The sequence below is a fragment of the Varroa destructor genome, unplaced genomic scaffold, assembly GCF_002443255.2.
Source record: "Varroa destructor unplaced genomic scaffold, Vdes_3.0 BEIS01000003.1, whole genome shotgun sequence".
NCBI lineage: Eukaryota > Metazoa > Arthropoda > Arachnida > Mesostigmata > Varroidae > Varroa > Varroa destructor.
This window is the reverse complement of record NW_019211456.1, coordinates 31,400,188-31,417,656: the sequence shown is the minus strand read 5'-3', so window position 1 is coordinate 31,417,656 and position 17,469 is coordinate 31,400,188. Positions and strand designations below refer to the sequence as shown.

Below are 17,469 nucleotides of genomic sequence, written 5' to 3'. Positions count from 1 at the left end.
TATGATTGATTCAGTCAAGATAAACAACATTGGTAGGCTACAAGAAATACATTTTCGTAATAGTTATTCTAATTCGTATTGTAATTTCTACCCTCATTTCTCCTATTTAAATATATATAAATATAAATTCAACTAATCACAGACATGCTCCGCTGTACACTTAACACCTTCCCAGCAACAAGAACTTTAGATATTTATTGTATCATATTGAAAAATATTGGATTACCTTAGTGGTCTATGCGACTTCGTACATATGCAGTGCGTTTTTTGCGACGATCGAATCGATTTCATCAACAACAACAATCTTTCAAGTGAAACCTCTTTAATCATAACTAAAGCAATTCTAAACCATAAAACTACGGTTCGACTGTTTTTCGACATTTCGCATATGAGTAAGCAGGTTCGCTACAAACGCCATAGACGTGTTATGCAGGTGCAGATACCAGTGATCAGTTAGACAGCTAACAGACTGAAGGGCGGTTGGTAGACATGAAGACAAACCTATTTAACAGCTATTTAGATCAGTCATCTTCTCCGTTCGCCTTTTTGGGTCCGCTGCTTCTCTTTCTCTTTCCGTTCGAGCTCCTTTCTTCTCAGTGTTTCCCGGTCGAGCTTGTCTTTTGCCTACGCTCATTTGAATAACAAACATTTAGTGCAAAATAAACAAAGCTTTGGACTGAGATAATACAACAACATTGACTACCAGCCAGCCAGCCGCTCACTGTAGTGACTAGAATATTTTTTTTAACTTCTTTAAACGTCTGTTTTTCTCAAAGTTGGCTTTTATATGGTGTGTACATGTAGAGCAAAAAAACACAAACGCATGCTCTCGCAAATTGGCATCAGTAAAATATGTCAGCTTTCAGTCAGTAATGAGGTCAACGAAATTGGTATTAGCTGACTATAACGTTACCCTCTTAGCTTCCGATTCCTGTTTGCTCTTTTCTCTCTTGAGTTTCTCGGCTTCGAACACAGCCTGTGCATTGGTGTTCTTCATCATGAGGAGGTCTTCCATCGCAGGAGGTCCCTTGCGTTTTGCAGAGGGCGCCGAAAGATCGACTTTCTTGCCGCTTGCCTGCTCCTTCAAATCTCCCTCCTCTGAAGGATAAGGATAAAAAAATTAATTACCACCGAATTGAACTCTTTTTACTATTATTATTATACCGGTTATCATATTATGATATATACCAGTTATTATTATGATTATTATACCCGTTAATAGTAGTAGCTCGAAATTAATTAATGCAATTAACACGTTTTCTACAGCCACTTCCAATTGGGTTTTTTTGCAATCGTTCAGATGTACTTATAGCAACCTAGATATTTTTTTATTAGATAAACGCTAAATTACTTATAGAAAAAAAGAGCAAAATAATCAGTCTCAATAAAGTTGCTAATTTATCAGTGCCTTGTTACACAGTCTATCATCGAGTTGAGCTTATTGCACCTGTTAAATCTAAAAACTAATGCAAATTAAACTTCCAATTATTTTGAATAGGGCTATTTACAACAAGGCAAAGCAGATCTCACTAATGACACTTTCGCCGGTGGGATCAAGATCATCCACCTCGACTTCCACCTGCCCATACTGGTTGAGAATAGAGGACTTCAATTGTTTTACTTTATCGTCCTCTGACGATGCTCCGACCTGCAACAACAAGTATAGCTCAAAAGTTCGCTGCTTGCTAAATCCTGGGTAGCTCATCTGTATATACACCTATTCTAAGAGTACTTTGGTAATGAGATTTTAAAGTAAAAAGAATGTCATGAACTTTTTCTCAGGCTTTTTTCTATTCATCTATAGTTAAGTCGTGGATATGATAAAAGGCTTCCATTTACTCATCAACAATTGAGTTATTATATAAACGTTTACGTTACCAGACAATAAATTGAAAACGATAAATTAAAAAAATCAGAAGATTCTACCAATTCAGATTACTTAACATATCCGTTTGTTTTTTCTGCGTTTCAATAAGCACCTTTTTCCTTCCAGCAGATTCGGCAGCTTTTGCTGTTTGCAGTGAGAAAAGTGATCTCACTTGGTCCTCAAAAGCCATTCCAGCCCCGGCAGCGGACTGAACTACTGGATCAGAGTCGTTAGTTCCTACATTTCAACAGGATAAATACGACAAGTCAAGTATTTACAGAACCCTAAAATTTAAAATCGGCTCCGCGAGCGACGCTCGATTAGTAAAGCCAAAAACGATTTAGCTCTGACTTACTTAGCTCTACTCATACCAGCTACGTTTGATTACATTATACGTAATTTGATTCCTTATTATACAACGGAGTACCAGATCTGATGTTTAATAGGTCAAATATGCACCTTCAGTAGTTGTCCGGGAAAATTTGCTGATAATCTCGTCGGTTTTCGAGCTCACCATTGAGGTGTCCTGACACGCATCGGAAAGAATACCTGCAATCCAATATGAGGACGGTATATAAATCGATATGGAGTCATGGCCTAGTGTAAAGTTTAGTAGTTTAGTTATACAGCTTCCGTACCGAACATTTGCAGAAAAACAGTAATTTAAAATTAAAGTTAATTGGGCAAAATAAATTGATGAATAACCCAGTTTTCTCAAATCGAGCACAATTTCTCATGCGATTACATTTTTAAATTAGTATTTCTAAATAGTACCCCCATGTTTTTGTCGAGCATGTGACAATTTTCTGTATTTCTTGCTATTGATTTCATTTGGTGAAGCAATGGCTAGCTTTAATTATTGTTACAATACTATGCAATTCTAATTTAAATGCCATACTAACGGTCTTTGCACAGACAATTCATTGCTGTCCTTAGCAAAGTGAAGATAAAAGTATAAAACCAGCCTCGTTCTCCGAAGGCTATCTTCTTCCAAAAAACATGCTCTTATATATATATATATATATATATATATATATGAACACGAAAATGATTTATTTTGGTAAAATAAAACCCATACAGTTGAATTGTGTGAACATGCTTAAAAACAAACCCGAGTGCTTATTTTTTATTCCCTATACCGCCGGCCTTCTCAGTTATTCTTTCGCTTCTTTAAAATAAACTTGAGCACTTTAATCTTACCCGCGGTAACCTACCCTCTATAGCTTCAAATTTTTGTTCACGACTTTCGTCTCCCTCGAGGATTCCGTGGATATAACTGGTAAACACGTCAGTATCCACTTTCAGCGAAGCCAGCTGGGTGCACAGCCACTGTTCGAAATTGGACATTTTGTTTTCGTGTTAAGGCCACTACAATTACAAAGCCAATAACAATTTGTAATTTTCAGACAAACCCGAGCCAAAAGTCTGAACTTCGGCTTCCGTAGAAGAACGTGCGTCTTCCAATGAAACTGCAGAGCAAAAAAGCGTGCTGATTGCACCAACGCTTTCGTATTGATGGCGTTATTGTCAAGGATGCTCCACCGATGTGGTGAGCATCCGATGTGTTCGTCTGTCAGAACATGACCACTACGATTATTGCCTCGTGCTCGTGTCAGGGTGCAGCAAAACGCGCAGGGCGCGTGCAGCCCCGGTAGGTACAGCGAAACGGTGGAGAACAAAAATGGAAAATGGCGCCACCTAGGCAGAATTTTCGTCTAGCAGACGATGCGAATATTTCGAATTGTCACTGTGAAAATTTTCAATTATTTCAGGCCGTTTTCGTCGCATAAATTTCTTACTAATTTTATTAACACTAGCAATGGGGAGTTCTGATAAGATGTTGTTTACTTATGAAACATATTCTGTGAGTAAATTGTTGACAGTGACCTTTCAGTCACTGTAAAGGCTGGTTGCTTCTAACAATGATTGGCCAGCCCTTGACCAATGAGAAGCGTTCGTTTCTCACCTGCAAAACGCCCAGGGTTGCCGTTGGTGCGAACTCGTCTCCTGGTACGCTTCGTATGCCGCCAAAGGTCAACGCACTTCGAAAAGGTGTGAGTTTTTTCATTCTCTTTTGTTGAAAGCCAAAGTGGCTGAATGACGGCAGTTCAGTAGGGGGCCGGTTGTGATCGAATGTTTTTGCAGTTGATGCTGCAGAATGAGTGAGAGACAAAGAGAGAGAAATGGGCGAGGATGACGATGAAGCCGAGCACATGCGCTCGCCTGAGTTTGACAGGATCACAATATAAATAGGGTATCGTTGATACCACAGAACATCCATTGCAGTGGAGAGAGTGTGTAATATAATTGTCAGATGTGCGAGGTTGGACCACAATAAAATTGCTACAGCGGTCAGGACTGTCTCACATATGCCATTCCCTGCGTTAACATCTGTTGCTTAGGAGATTTCGACAGTGGTCGTTGACTCTCTTCTTTGTATTACTGCAACCTGTTTAATTTTAGCTGACTGAGGAAAACCGTTTACGTTCGTAAATAAACTTGTTTGACCTTGTTTCGTGTCATAATGCTTAACTATTAATCAGTATACCACGTTTACAACCTAACAAATGTATTTAAATAAAGAGTGCTAAAAATAATCAATACACATTATTATTATTATTGTGTAATTTATCAGTATACGTCGCAGAACAGTTCCGCCGTTTCTTTCAATGAAGTTATACCTGTATGGTGTTTTCGGAGCAGCAATTATACGGAGTTATTGCATTCTCTATAATATACAACAATATATTAATGAAGTCAACCGCATCGACGACAAAGTTATAGCTATATTAGTTGAAGCAAATTCGATAGGATTTCTATATTTAGTATAGTGTGAGATTGCCAATGGAAGATAGCAATTATAGATAAAAAACACAATGCTGCGGTGTACTTGTCAATTTATCTTGAAGCTACATGACCTTATTGTGTCTGCGCGTATATATGTAAGCATTTGTTATTATCTCGTTGTTCTCTAGTAGTTTGCTGTATAGAACATATGATCATACAATCTTTCCTCCGGCTTTAACGCTTGTGTTACGTTGGTTTCGCGCCAAGCCTCCGGTTCAAATCGTACCACGGTGTGGTACGAAAGGGCCGGACTTTAGCTGTGACCACGTGGTACGTTTTGGCTGCGGAGACTCGCAGGAGGCTCGTCTGGTCCATCTCGGTAAGTGAGATTCCGTGGTATCCATCCATATTGCCCCCGTATAGCTGGGCTACGAAGCTCGCTCTTGCGAGAGCAGGTGCGTGACGGATACCAGCTTTAATTATCCCTCGAATTCGTGAACTCGGTTATCCCTGAGAAGTGAGCATGAACCTGGGAGCGGATCAAGTTGGACTGACAAGTCTACTGGCCTGGCTGGTCCCACCGAGTATCTCTACCGGAGAAGAGCTCATCTCGCTGGTTGATCTTCGAAGGCCACTGGTAGCAGCGGTAGCAGTAGTATCAGCGGAAGGCAACCACTGCTTAGCAACAGTGGCTGCCCTGCCGTCGTATAGGGAAGTTAGCAAAGCAGTTCAACCAGTTACTACTATACGATATTTAGAACAGTAACGATACCAAGCAGTTACTGCCTGCCGGAGTTTGTCCAGCACTAGCAGCTGCATAAGTCTATGGTCGTCCATACTCGTGTGCTGTCGAAGTAGCTGAAATAAGCAGTGTTGTGCGGCACGGCGGTGTGACCCTCCTTCAGTTGTGGCCAGCGGCTGGTAGCGGCAAGGCTCGTGTCCAGCTGGTCGGTTCGCCTAAACCCGAGTGTTGGAAGCCTCAATACTTCACCAGTGGTTTACGACTGCAAAGGACAAAAAATCATTCAAAGTGTCCGTGCTTGAGCTCTGTGCCTCAGTGGCTCTGACGGTCTGTCGCTTTGTTTGTCTTCTGTCAGGTTCTGTTTCTCCTCATTTCCGCTGCTTACATAACCCGTATCTACCTGGTGATGGGCATCAATTGGAATTGACGGAATACGACTGCGCCAGTCGGCGTCCAGTGAACCAGCCGGAGACGATTCGTTCGTGAATCGCCGAGATCGAAACGAGCATCCGTGCTGTGCTGTGGAATAAGTCTACCTGCAAAGCGGTCGCCTTGGACTCGCGCGACAACTCCTCATAGCCCGCCGCTCTCCGTAGCCCCCACTACGACCACAGTGTCACTGCCGCTGTTCAACTAGAGAGAAGACTCACCGATGGACTCGCGAGCGAACGGAGCTGACTCGAGTCGATCCTCGGCCGCGGTTTTCCTGGACAGCCTTGCTGGCGGGCCCGTCCTGTTTGGTCTTTTTCCGCCGACCTTCGTATCAGCAGCAGCTGCTGATGGCTGAAAGCTTTCGTCGGTTCGGCCAGGCCGATGTAGTCGTGATTGTTTGCCGCCGTAGTGCTTTCATTGCGACATAAAACCGTGCCTCTTTCCACCGACCAATACATTCGGTGACGGCAGTCGGTTATAACGGGGGGGGGTGTAGGTGGATAGAGATTACCCTGTCGTCCAATATTGTAGAAGTACTTAAAGGCCTTAATAACAACGTACCCGTACTAGCAAATGTGTTTCTACTCATCCTGCCTGTCTGTTTGTTCGTATGTGGGTTAATGGGTGCCTTCAGTCAAGTCAGTATTACGACGATGATCGTGGTCATTCCCGCTTACAAAACCGCCATCTGGTATCTCTTCACTCCTGATTATTCCTATATTTCCTTGTCTAATAAACACCTGCTACTGCTGCTACGTACGCTAGACCGAGACAGTCTTCTATGCAACATTCGATATTAAATTCACCTATCAATCAGCCCTTTTGTTGTCAATCGGATTTAACAGTTGACTGTATCTTTTTTTGCTGCCATTGTTGTCCGTGCCTCGTCTGTCACTCTCCTATTCCCTTTCCTTTCGGCCCGTTGGGTATTTGTTGCCAGTGTCCATTCGTCGTTTGTGCGAGTGTCTCTCTCATTCTACGCGGGTGAGCGACGGGACAGGTACGGTGGGCTTCGTAGGTAGACGGCGATTGCTGTCGCCGCAATTGTTGACGCTTGACGCTTCGTCTGCTACACTGGCACTCTTTGCAGCCAGAACGCGCAGATGGCGCCGGCGCCAGTAACAGTAATGGCCGAAATGGCAACCATCCGCAATGAGCAGGCGGCAGCGTCTTCGTCGCACGGCGGCTGTTTGCTTCGCAGCTTTAGCGATGCTACAACGCGTTTCAGCATCGTCTCCGCCACCGCTGATATGGCTGTCACTGCTGTAACCTGCGACGAAGCAAGACGATATGGTGATAATACTGTTGTGTACCACTGTTGAACTACGTATAGTTATGCGGAGTGACAGGCCTTGCATAGATGATAACCAATTTGATTGTCAGCTAATAAGATGGTGGTATTCAAGGATTACTAGCGGCTGTAAATAACAGGGAACTAATAAATTGAATTTGTCGCTGCATCAGCCACGGCCGATCGCGGTTATTATTATCATCGCGGTAACTGCTTAGCCTAGCACGGTTATCGTTACTGAAGCTGTGGTCATCGGCGTTTCGTTAGACCTTGCCTTAGGAAAAAAAGCGCTATGCAGAACACTCATCGCCGCTAGGAGTTTGAGAACTCCTAACGCTAACATCGTGATTGTCTGTAGGATGGATGGGCTATGCTCACGCCTGCCATCATCTATGCTGGCCCAACGTTAACCGTGCTTCTTATTAGAGCGGCTGCATCACTTAAGCGAAGGTCGCTTGTAATCGCTGCGAAACCAAATACAACCCGCGCAGAAGTGACCGGCAGCAAACTTTTAGATAGATATATAGGCTAACTCGTCGAAACAGATCCTGCCTTTGAGGTGTCAGCTCAGTATGTGTTTTCTGTCTGGTCGCTGTCTAGAAGTGTTACCGCATGAGAGGCAAAAGTGCCAGGCAGAATAGGAAAAGCAATGGGGCCGACCGGAAGCCACTGTTTCGGTAGGCAAAAGAACCTGGACATTTTAAGATTCACGGAGAGTAACCCGAATGCAAACTCACCACTTCTACAACTTTTATATGTCCAGAGAACACGCACAGACATTGGACTGCAAGGCACTAATCTAATTGACTGATTGGCTCATTGCGTGGTGGCAGCAGCACGCAATTTCAATAGCAGCGCTAAGGATCACGTTGTTTTCGGAGACTTTACGGGCCGAATACGGGCCCTTCAGTGAGCGGCCAGAAGAGTTGAGTGTGAGTGTCTAGTGTGAGTGTCTGGGAGTTTTATGTACAGATGAAGTTTAGCCTGCGTGCGTGTATGTATGAAGATTTGAAAATTAAGTAAATGGGACGTGGTATTAGGCTTTAGGCTTGAAGCTCGGCACAACCTATCGTTTTCTGTTACATAAAAATGCACAGTACCTACTTACTGCAAGAAGTGCTTATGGGTGGTTTTATATGGTTAGTTTTGTCCTGCGTTGGTCGGACGGTTGGTGCGTTCTTGGCCTTTGCTTTACCGTCATCAGCCTACCGATAAAGGCAAACATCGAGCCGTGGTGGTGCTTGTTGAGCGTTTGTTTAGTGGTTCGTGTACGCCAATCGGGGCACCTTATCTGACCAAAACCGCCCGCCCGCCCGCCCGCCCGCCCGCTTGCTGTGCGTTTGAAGGAGATCGAATGAGGTTATATGTACCTGTCCCTATGTGGCCTATGTATAAGGCCGGGCGCCATCTAGGCACGGATAGACACTAGGTTCGTAACAAGTGTCAACCTCTTGCAGTATATTCTTATTACATAATAATTTGGCGACAAAGTTCATACACAACTTAGACGCCGTTGTCATTCTTCGTAAAACTGAGACCTGTCATTGATATAGCAGAACCATTTTCTGCTGTTTGTTAGAATCAGAAGGAGCAAATCTACACAGTTGATGGAGACGTTGTTTTGACTTGATCGATAAAAAACTAGCTCAATAAAAGGTGCAATTGCCTTTATGCTAAGTACAAGTGATATGATGCTGCGTACATAGATCTATTTGCTGTTACTAGAATCACCGTTTAAAAAGTAGAAAGCAATTGCCAACTTCTCCGCAGATCCGATCCGCCAGACTACGCAAGGTTCTTTGTCTGTTATGCCGACTAAAATTATGCCAGCGACTATGCGAGGAATCCGCGTGACACCCTGAGGCGTAGATGGCCCGAATGTTATGAATCGCTGGGCAGGAGGATCGGCCTTACTGTTAATGCCGCCTCACTACCTGTAGTGTCGCAGCTAATATTCACAATGTTATCGTGATCTCTCCTCGACTCTTTATTTTCATTTCTTTTTTAAGAATGCTCACTTGGGAAGGCCGCATTGAGTTCAAGGGGGCATCGCATTGACCGCGTCTGTGTCAAGATAGACCTTCACATATATCTCGCGTGTGTATTTGCGTGCCAAAATGAAACCGCCATCGGCTTATACAGTTCGGAAGTAATAGCTATTCCCGTGATAGACAAATAATTGATTGACAGATTGCGAAAAAGACGTAGAGTAAGGCTTAACAAACGAGCTACTCTCTGGTATTACTAAAAATGCCAAACGCGATGCCGTTGTTCCGTTACGATTCTGTTTTTTTTCTTCTATCTGTTTGCTCTGGGTGACAGACGCAGGTTTTGCTTCGCTTTTTTGTGCTGTATCCGCAGCAAACATGCCCATGCGTCTAAATGAGTATACTCACAATTGTGAGTAATGAAGTAAAATTGAGAATTATTACTATTAATATATATTGTTTTTTTTTTTATTACGTTTCTATTCTCACTTTTTGTATTCTCTCCTTGTGTTGTCATGTCGTCGGATGTTTTTCGCTCGTCTTTCCTGATACTGATCTACGTATGTGTGCGCCATGTGCATTGTGTACTGTGCTCTCAACTTTGACTGCGACAATTCTTGTTAATGGTTGCCACTCGACGATACCAACGACAACAACGCGACGACAAAAATAATTACTATTACAGGTGCGTGGAGCAGGTGTGTTGAGGGAGGATCGGCAGGTGGAGGCGTCGGCGAGGAAGGAGTCAGGAGTGGTAGGCCTGCCGCAGGAGTGAGGTTGAAGAGAAGTTGGTTGAAGTTGGTTGACGGATAGTACAAGGAGATTAAGGAAACGTGAGTGACGAAAGGAACGAGAGGGGAAAGCGACGACGAGGTTTTAAAGAGCACCTGAAAACAGCGTGTAGATAGTTGAAGTGTGTGTTAAAGTAGGAGCATCCGTTTACGGGTGCGGTTGTAGCTCTTGCATTCGATGGTTGCGTAATCAGAAGTAAGAAAGAAAAGCAACAAGAGCAAGAGGAAAAGCCGAAAAAAGGGCCTGGACGCTGGTTCGTTGTCCGAACGAACTTAGAAGTGAAAGGTGCTGGAAGGTACTTGGGAATTGTTATTCATTGTTACCAGCTTTTCAACTCAGTCTGAGAACGGTATAGTTTTGAGTGAGCAACTGACAACGTCACGTGGCGTTGCGAGGCGAAAAAACAGCAATAGACGGCCAAAACCACGGTTGCAACGGGGGAAAAAAGCGGATACTTGCGCGGATAGTGGAAACCTAGCACAACGGGAAGGGAGTGCACCGTCCAATATCGCGAAGAAAAAGACAACGGTTATATTATCGTTATAATATCGTAGAAAAAAGATACATAATGAGCGGAGGCAGTGAGTGCTATAGGTGCCACCGTACGGGTCACTTCGCCAGGGAGTGCTCAATGCCAGATGAAGGCGAACGCTCCCGAGGCCCTCGTGGAGGTGGAAGGGGTGGTCGTGGGGGTGGTGGACGAGGAGGCTTCCGCGGCGGGTTCCGCGAAAAGTGCTACAAATGCAACCGGCTGGGCCACTTTGCCAGGGACTGCAAGGAAACCGAGGACCGCTGTTATCGTTGCAACGGTACAGGACACATCGCTAAAGATTGCCAGCAAGGTGAGTATATTAGAAGCAGAAGCGAATTAATTTGGTGTATGCATCTAGCCAAGTTTTACGAACGCCTAGAGCCAGACCAACGTCTCAACATACGTGGACATTGTTTTACATACCCCGATCTCTTATCGTCTAATTTGTACAATTACTAGCGAATTTATGATTTTCTGATCTGTTAAAATTGATGAGATGAGTGAAGATTGATATCTCGCATCAACATGACGGTGCAATTCTTTGTTATCGGCGCGGAATTCACTCTATCAAAATTCATCTGGTATGGCTTGGTATCAGTGAATGATCGTTTTGAATTCAAAGTGTCTTTTTTCTATCACGTTCTAATTCATTGGAAAGTATGGTTAAGCAGAGTTAATATCGTTTTTTTTATCTTAAGAAGCATGTGATTTACATTGGCTTCCGTGGCCTGTACATAGATTTAAATTTGAGTGACACCGCATTATAGGTAATGAGCCCATTACAGCTTATTGCCGCCAACATCTTCTACGTCCTTCACAATGCTAAAATATGTTTTTATGTGAATTCCTTACCATAAAGGATTCTACATGCATATACACTCTACGCCAAAATGTTGGTCTTCTCAACGAAGTTAAGACATACTTATATGAGCATCTTGGCCGATGCTTGCTATCACATCGTGTCACCTACCAGATGTCTGTATAATGACACTGATATTAGACAATAATTGCATTAGACCCAAGCATGTCATATACACACACGTACAGTACATAGAACTTTATGATTACTGTAAAAAGTACGTGCATATATCTAAAGAAATAACGACACAAATGGGCGACTAAACACGAGAATCACTTGTGCCCCTATCACGGCCTATGGTGTGACGTTGATGCTGTTGTTAATACATTTACTTGGGGTCGTTCCAATCTCGTCTGCCTTAAGTGCCGCCGTCAGCTGCCTGCTATAGGTCTAGTCAAAGCAGCAAACTTGAATGGCCAATAGGAGCAGTACTAATAATGGTAGAACTCCCTGTAGCTTGGTATATCTTTGTTTTGTAGCGCGTGTGCAGCGATCTGGACGGCCCCTACGACAACAGCAGTCATAGTTAGATTCACCATCTGTTTATTATTGGCGCCAAATTGTGCACGCGTATTCGGCAGCGTGTTCACTATTCTACCGCGGCCACCCGCAATGACACCTCAATGACGATCTTGGTGTGGGGTCGTTTTGTATGCTGCTCTCGCGGAAGCCGCCGCCGCCACCGCTACCACTATCACTTTGTTAAAGCATCTTTATTACGTAAAAAACTCTTTGACGCAAAAAACGTAAATCTCATAATGCTTTAGTACTTGCATGGCAATGTGTATATATCAATGTTTGTGCATATACATGCGTCTGTATGGACTAAAAGGGTTCCATCTCTTTCTAGCAGTTGAAGAAACAACAGAATCGAAGATTGTGGTACGCCGTTATCGCCAGTAGCAACTTTAAAAACAATCAAATCTAGCGCTGTAGCCTTTAAGCGTGGTGTTTGGTGTCTGTGCGCGTGTGAGCGTTCGAGAGCGACTACTTCTGCCACCAGCGCTTACCATGTCACCGTTATCACTAGTAGCACCAAAGCGTTGCTCTATATCGCGCTGCAACATACATTATACACTTTACGGTACATAATGACTGGTTAAGTGAAAACAGCAATTAAAAATTGATCCGGCTTTCGACTGTCAATCACATGAAAAGCAATATTTCTGATCTAGTGTCCGCATTGGCCGTCCCTCCCTTAATGTCAGCTGTCACAAACAACCTCCACTGTCACAAACAACGCCACTATAATTACTATTTGTTCTCACAGGTCTAGCCCAGTACTATGTGGCTCTTTTTCGCTTCTCATTCTCTCCCGGTATAAATGCGCAGTTTTGCCGCTTGTTTCCTGTTCATTCATTTACTACCAATTTGTTCGTTTGTTGAGATTAGGTGTCATTTCGGTCTGTTCGTCTATAAATAACCGAAAAAAGAAAACAAAGTCTTGAATTAGACTTCGTCCAAATAAGATTAAGCACTGAATAGCTCTTACGCCCAGCCTAAAATGTCCGATGGGCAGTAAGGGGAGTGAATATTTTGTTGTGTTGTCATTAGTTAACTTCACGCGTTCTCACGAGCATGTCTTAACAACTGGTTACTTGCACATCTTCGATAAGGGAAAACCTAGCCTGTTCATGTTTTTCGATCCGTTCTTATCTCCCTTATATATACATTAACATGTTCGCCAATACGTGACGAGTACAAGTCTTATCTACAACCTATAAATTTATAGTTGCCGGGAGAACCGTAGTAGTAGTTGATAATATGCAATACAAACGGGCATGCAGAAAACCGTCAGTGAAAACTCACCATATGATGCAGACGTTTTCGTCTGTAAACATAGTAATGTAGCTATATTGCAGACAGCTGTGCAGCTTGGAATAAAAGCTAGTGTTTCCACAAATGTTGTTGTTGTTGGTTTATTCTGCTGTGTAACACATACGCATGCACAGCGCTTCTAGCAGGTCTGACTCTGGTATAGCAGTATGCAATGGTGGTACCACGCATCCTGGGTATCTGGGTTCGTTATTTGTTCTAATTATTCATTGTTATTGTTTTTGTTAGCTTAGCAGCGGTTGCGGCTGGCCTTGTCTTGCGACAGCAGCGTGCTTGAATTTGACCGTATGACAAAGGCGCAAAAGTCAGCAGCCTAAGAAGCAGTAGCAGCATTCACGTTTTTTTGGTACATTATTACTGAATCAATATTTTCCTCGATTACTACATCGTTCTGAAAGTGTATATTCAGAATTATACAATGCTGCACTCAAATGTACACGCCTGTTGTGTGTGCGTATCTGTTATTCTTTGCATTACATTACGCAACTCCATATTTTAAAAACTTCTAATCATAGATCTCTTAGTTTCCCGGGGAGCTGTGCAGAATTCTGTTCCCATCGTATATCCCGCCATGCTATATCAACTTTCCTGGCAGGAATTGTCTTGCCCGTAACCTAAACCCTCTATTTGGGAGCGAACCAAACGACTTATCAAATGAGTGGCCAGTTAGACACCGGCTAGTAGATTTGCTAGTCAAAGGTTACAAGCGATTATTGCCTAGGTCCTGTTCTCCAAATCATTGTTGTTGTCCTTGTTGGGTCGTTCTAAGCTTTTCCTGCAGAAACAGTCACCGCACAAGCAGCGGCAAAAAAAGCTAAGATGCAAGCTTTGAGGATTACGCGGATGTTGTATGTGTGGGCGTATCTATTTACGGATGGTACTAGGGACAGCGGAATGTAGAGCCGTAACAAAGCGAAGGATGACTTGTATACGTACATAACCGATAGCTTAGAGAGCTATGGTAAGCAGTCTGAGGAGTACAACGGCTCGCGGGTTCATACCTGACACTTCGATAGCGTCCACTGCTTCTGTACTCCTCTATGGAGCCACTGCGGACTCTGCTCGAATTCATAGTTGTATGAAGCAGAGCTTGTGTGACGGGGTGACGCACGGAAAAAAGAACCACCATGGTATGCAGCTGAATAAAACATGGCCGAAAATAGTGCCCATTTTACTCAAGGCTCGAGCTTTTATTGATTGTTGGTTTTGGTGGAACCGCTGCTGCCTTTCCGCTGATGTCGCCAGCCCTGTCGCCTCAAGCTAACTAGAGCTGTTATTGCCGCTTGGATTTTTGAATCTGGCTTATCCAACGAATGGTGTATGTCCAACGGTTGCCAACTATGCCTCTCTTAACCTCTAGTTTTTATGAAGTAACCTCTTTCATGTCGTATTAAAAGGAATATTCGTGTGGCAGCTAACGCTGCTTCGTCCTAAATAAATAAACCGGTGTTAAATTTTTTAAGCGGATACAGATTCAGTTCATATAATTCGTCTATTGCAGAGATATATATATTTATATTTATTATTACTCAATTATCCACTGCTATTGAACACTAAGCCTTCGGGTAAACCGTCATTGCGCTGATTTTTTGCTTGCTTCTTCTTGGCAACATTGTCGTGTGCTAAAGCAAGTCCCGAGTTACTATCCGTTCAGATAGAACAACTCGTTAAGATTTTTTTTTATAAATATCAATTTCGCAATCGGTTTCCGCCATCGGTCGCGGTGCTGAAAAGAAGGTGTTCGTGGGTAATTGGCTGGCACCTACAGGCAAGTCCGTGAAACAAGTACCTGTTTATTTGTAGACCACATGAATGTTTATGATAAATTACTTTATGATCATAGGTGACTTTTTTGGAACATGACTTACATTCTGGCATCTTTCCATTGCCGCTACACATAGCTGCTTCTCGCGGTTATTTAAAGTGGGTACCGACGAACAGCTGTAGGATGCCTATTGGCTGGTATATGATATAATACTTTAGTTCTGAGATCCATCAATGGTACGGGAGTAACGTGCTTGCCTGCTAAAATTAAAAACACGTCATTTTTCTCATTCGAAACCGGCTGTAGGCATATTTTGCTTTGCAAGCTGGAAGCTGCCAGCCTCCTGAAGCAATGTTTAACGACAGCATGGGACGTGTAACGTTGTAGTAATGTTTTTAACTGTTGTTAAGCAAAAAAGCAAGAGCATATAAGAAAACCGGTATTCTCGGCCCATCCGAGGTTAGAGACTCGATATTTAAGATTTAATCGATGTTTGCTTGTCACCTTATAGTCCAATAAAAGCATTTCCTCGCATGTAGGGTACGGTATTTTTTAAAAAGTCTATTTTTGCTGATCTTTGATCCTGCTAACTTTGTATAACTAATGAATCCGTGTTGTTTGGTGTTCGTAATATCCAACAACTTTCTGTGCTGCTGCAAAAGTACTTAAGATCATAAAGTGTGTATTCAAGCGGGTGACTTTAATGTTTATTGTTGTGCTTTAGAAGGTAAGAGCTATTCTCCTATTTTGTATATAGAATAATGCTAAAACAGAAGAAGTTACTTTTTTCATAAAGGCATAGGCAAATCAGTTAAATTGAGTGAACAGTTTTTGGTGGTCGTTACATACCGAATGGCTTTGCGGTGATATATTCTCCTTTTCCTTTTCCCGTATGAAAGCCCGTATGAAAAAGCGTAGGCTTTTGCTGCAGCGGAAATTGGGCGAGGACAGCAATACTGGTGCTGGCTTCGGTTTAGTCTTAGGTGCATTTCTAGGAATCCATCTGCTTGCGGTTGCCTCGCCGGTTATTATCGCTGGCGCCATTGCTGTCAGCAAAGACGATGAGTAAATCATTTATTTCAATCCTGCCTCGATCCTCTCCCCATTAGATGCACCGGAGTCTGTACGTCAGTATGATACAGCCTTACGGTACCATAACGCCATAGCGGAAATTAGTGCGTCGTCAGCTCTAACCGCAGTGACGTTCTCGGCTACGTCAACGGTCCGACGTAACACTCCCTCGCATTACATCTTACTTTCCCTGTTATTGGTGCTACTGCCGATTTCTTACACTCCTCCTGAGATAGTAGAAATATCGAATCGAAAAGCACTACGAAAGGCCTGTTGGTGGCTTTTCCTGGGCGCAACACCAGCAGTAGCTTTTTGATCGTTGTGGCCGTAATTCTGCGTGGATTTGCTGAAATGAAGCGTAGGACGACTATAGGAATGAAGTCGCGGGCGGCAAAGAGACGGTAAGTTGGAGCGAACCCTCTGTGGTAGTGCGTCCTGTCAACGGCAAAAGTGCAGAGATAGTAAAGAAAGGGAGCCGTAGAAAGTAGGCGGAGAAGGGAACACGGAAGAGAGCAACGAGAATCTTTTTTCTGAGAGGATTCTTTCTCAATAGTACTCTTTCGTTTTTGTACTTAACCTGCGTGGTTTTTATCATTCACTTCTTGCTGGCCGGCAGCGTGACGGATGAATACATCTTGAGCGTGTCGTGGTTTACTGCTGCTTTTGTTGATGTGTATGTAAGTCGGGTCTGTTAATACCTGTCGCAATACCTGTTGCTTAGTTCCTTTTCGTCTATTTGTTTGCCAAGGGTCCATCCATTCGACGGTGGTGGCTTTGACTGGTCGGATCTGGCGGCAGCCCACAGCTGCAGTAAATCTGACGTCTTCCTGTCAGTTAACAATCGATTGCTGATGCCGCCAAAAGAGATGGCGCCGATAAGGCCATAGCAACGGCGATGGTGCCTGTTGCTGTTCAGTGAGAGCTGAAACATTGGATGCTGTATAATATGCTTACAATAGAGCATCGCCAGGCGGCGTTTCAAAAAAAGTTTTGATATCTATTATCGGAGCCTGCAATGCACAGCGAAATATTTGTTATTCCTGCTTGGCGCGTATGTTGGTGCTGTTTTGTCTAAAGTGGTTTACTATGCAGCGAACCGTTTTCCGTAAACGTACGAAAAAAGACGTATCGTAAGACGTACCCCGGTCTAAGTTCGAAAAGATAAGAAGGAAAAAGCATGACTTCTTTTACAATTATCAACTATACTTATTGCCAACTCCGATACTTAAGTATCGGGGCTAGAATATTTGTACAAGTTATATCTCAGAATGGAGGGTTTTCCTCCATTCCAACGATTACATAATTCCTTTTGGATATAATTTAAAATAAAATAATTATAATCGAATTTTACTTGCAGCACTTAGTCAATTAAAGACGTGAAGTCATATGAAGTGGTTTTTGTTGAAAAAGATTAATATTGGCGAGTGCTAATATTCATGTAACTCCCAGAGCTACTTGGAGCATCAGTTTTATCATCAGGCTTCTGTACGCCTAACGGTGCGCGGTT

General features: G+C 43.2%; 2 protein-coding genes and 1 long non-coding RNA gene across 13 annotated transcripts in view; 1 reads left to right on the top strand and 2 right to left on the bottom strand.

The window, feature by feature from the left end:
- Window positions 1-155: 155 nt before the first annotated feature.
- LOC111246272 (coiled-coil domain-containing protein 43-like) lies at window positions 156-3,564 on the bottom strand. Of its 3 annotated transcripts, none has more exons than XM_022795585.2 (6): window positions 3,082-3,560; window positions 2,327-2,416; window positions 1,980-2,104; window positions 1,509-1,648; window positions 914-1,098; window positions 156-624 (listed from the first exon to the last, which is right to left on the bottom strand). In XM_022795585.2, the coding sequence occupies exons 1-5, from the start codon at window positions 3,212-3,214 to the stop codon at window positions 918-920; spliced, it is 669 nt and encodes a 222-aa protein (XP_022651320.1). In that variant the 5' UTR covers window positions 3,215-3,560; the 3' UTR covers window positions 156-624; window positions 914-917. The 3 variants fall into 3 exon arrangements, with proteins under 3 accessions (XP_022651320.1, XP_022651319.1, XP_086841409.1); XM_022795584.2 differs by having other exon boundaries at window positions 1,531-1,648; window positions 3,082-3,558; XM_086985283.1 differs by lacking the exon at window positions 156-624 and having other exon boundaries at window positions 910-1,098; window positions 3,082-3,564.
- Window positions 3,565-5,027: 1,463 nt separating this feature from the next.
- Window positions 5,028-17,469, top strand: part of CNBP (CCHC-type zinc finger nucleic acid binding protein) — a 40,171-nt gene continuing 27,729 nt past the window's right edge. Inside the window, exons 1-2 of one of the 9 annotated variants that reach the window (XM_022800872.2) lie at window positions 5,028-5,109; window positions 9,793-10,741. In XM_022800872.2, coding sequence (XP_022656607.1) covers window positions 10,468-10,741 — 274 coding nt within the window. In that variant the 5' untranslated portion in view covers window positions 5,028-5,109; window positions 9,793-10,467. The other 8 variants (XM_022800869.2, XM_086985281.1, XM_086985280.1 and 5 more) reach the window with 8 other exon arrangements.
- Window positions 14,220-17,123, bottom strand: LOC147756812 (uncharacterized). Its single transcript, XR_015324961.1, has 3 exons — window positions 15,741-17,123; window positions 14,995-15,151; window positions 14,220-14,852 (listed from the first exon to the last, which is right to left on the bottom strand). It is a non-coding gene; the product is annotated as an uncharacterized LOC147756812 (long non-coding RNA).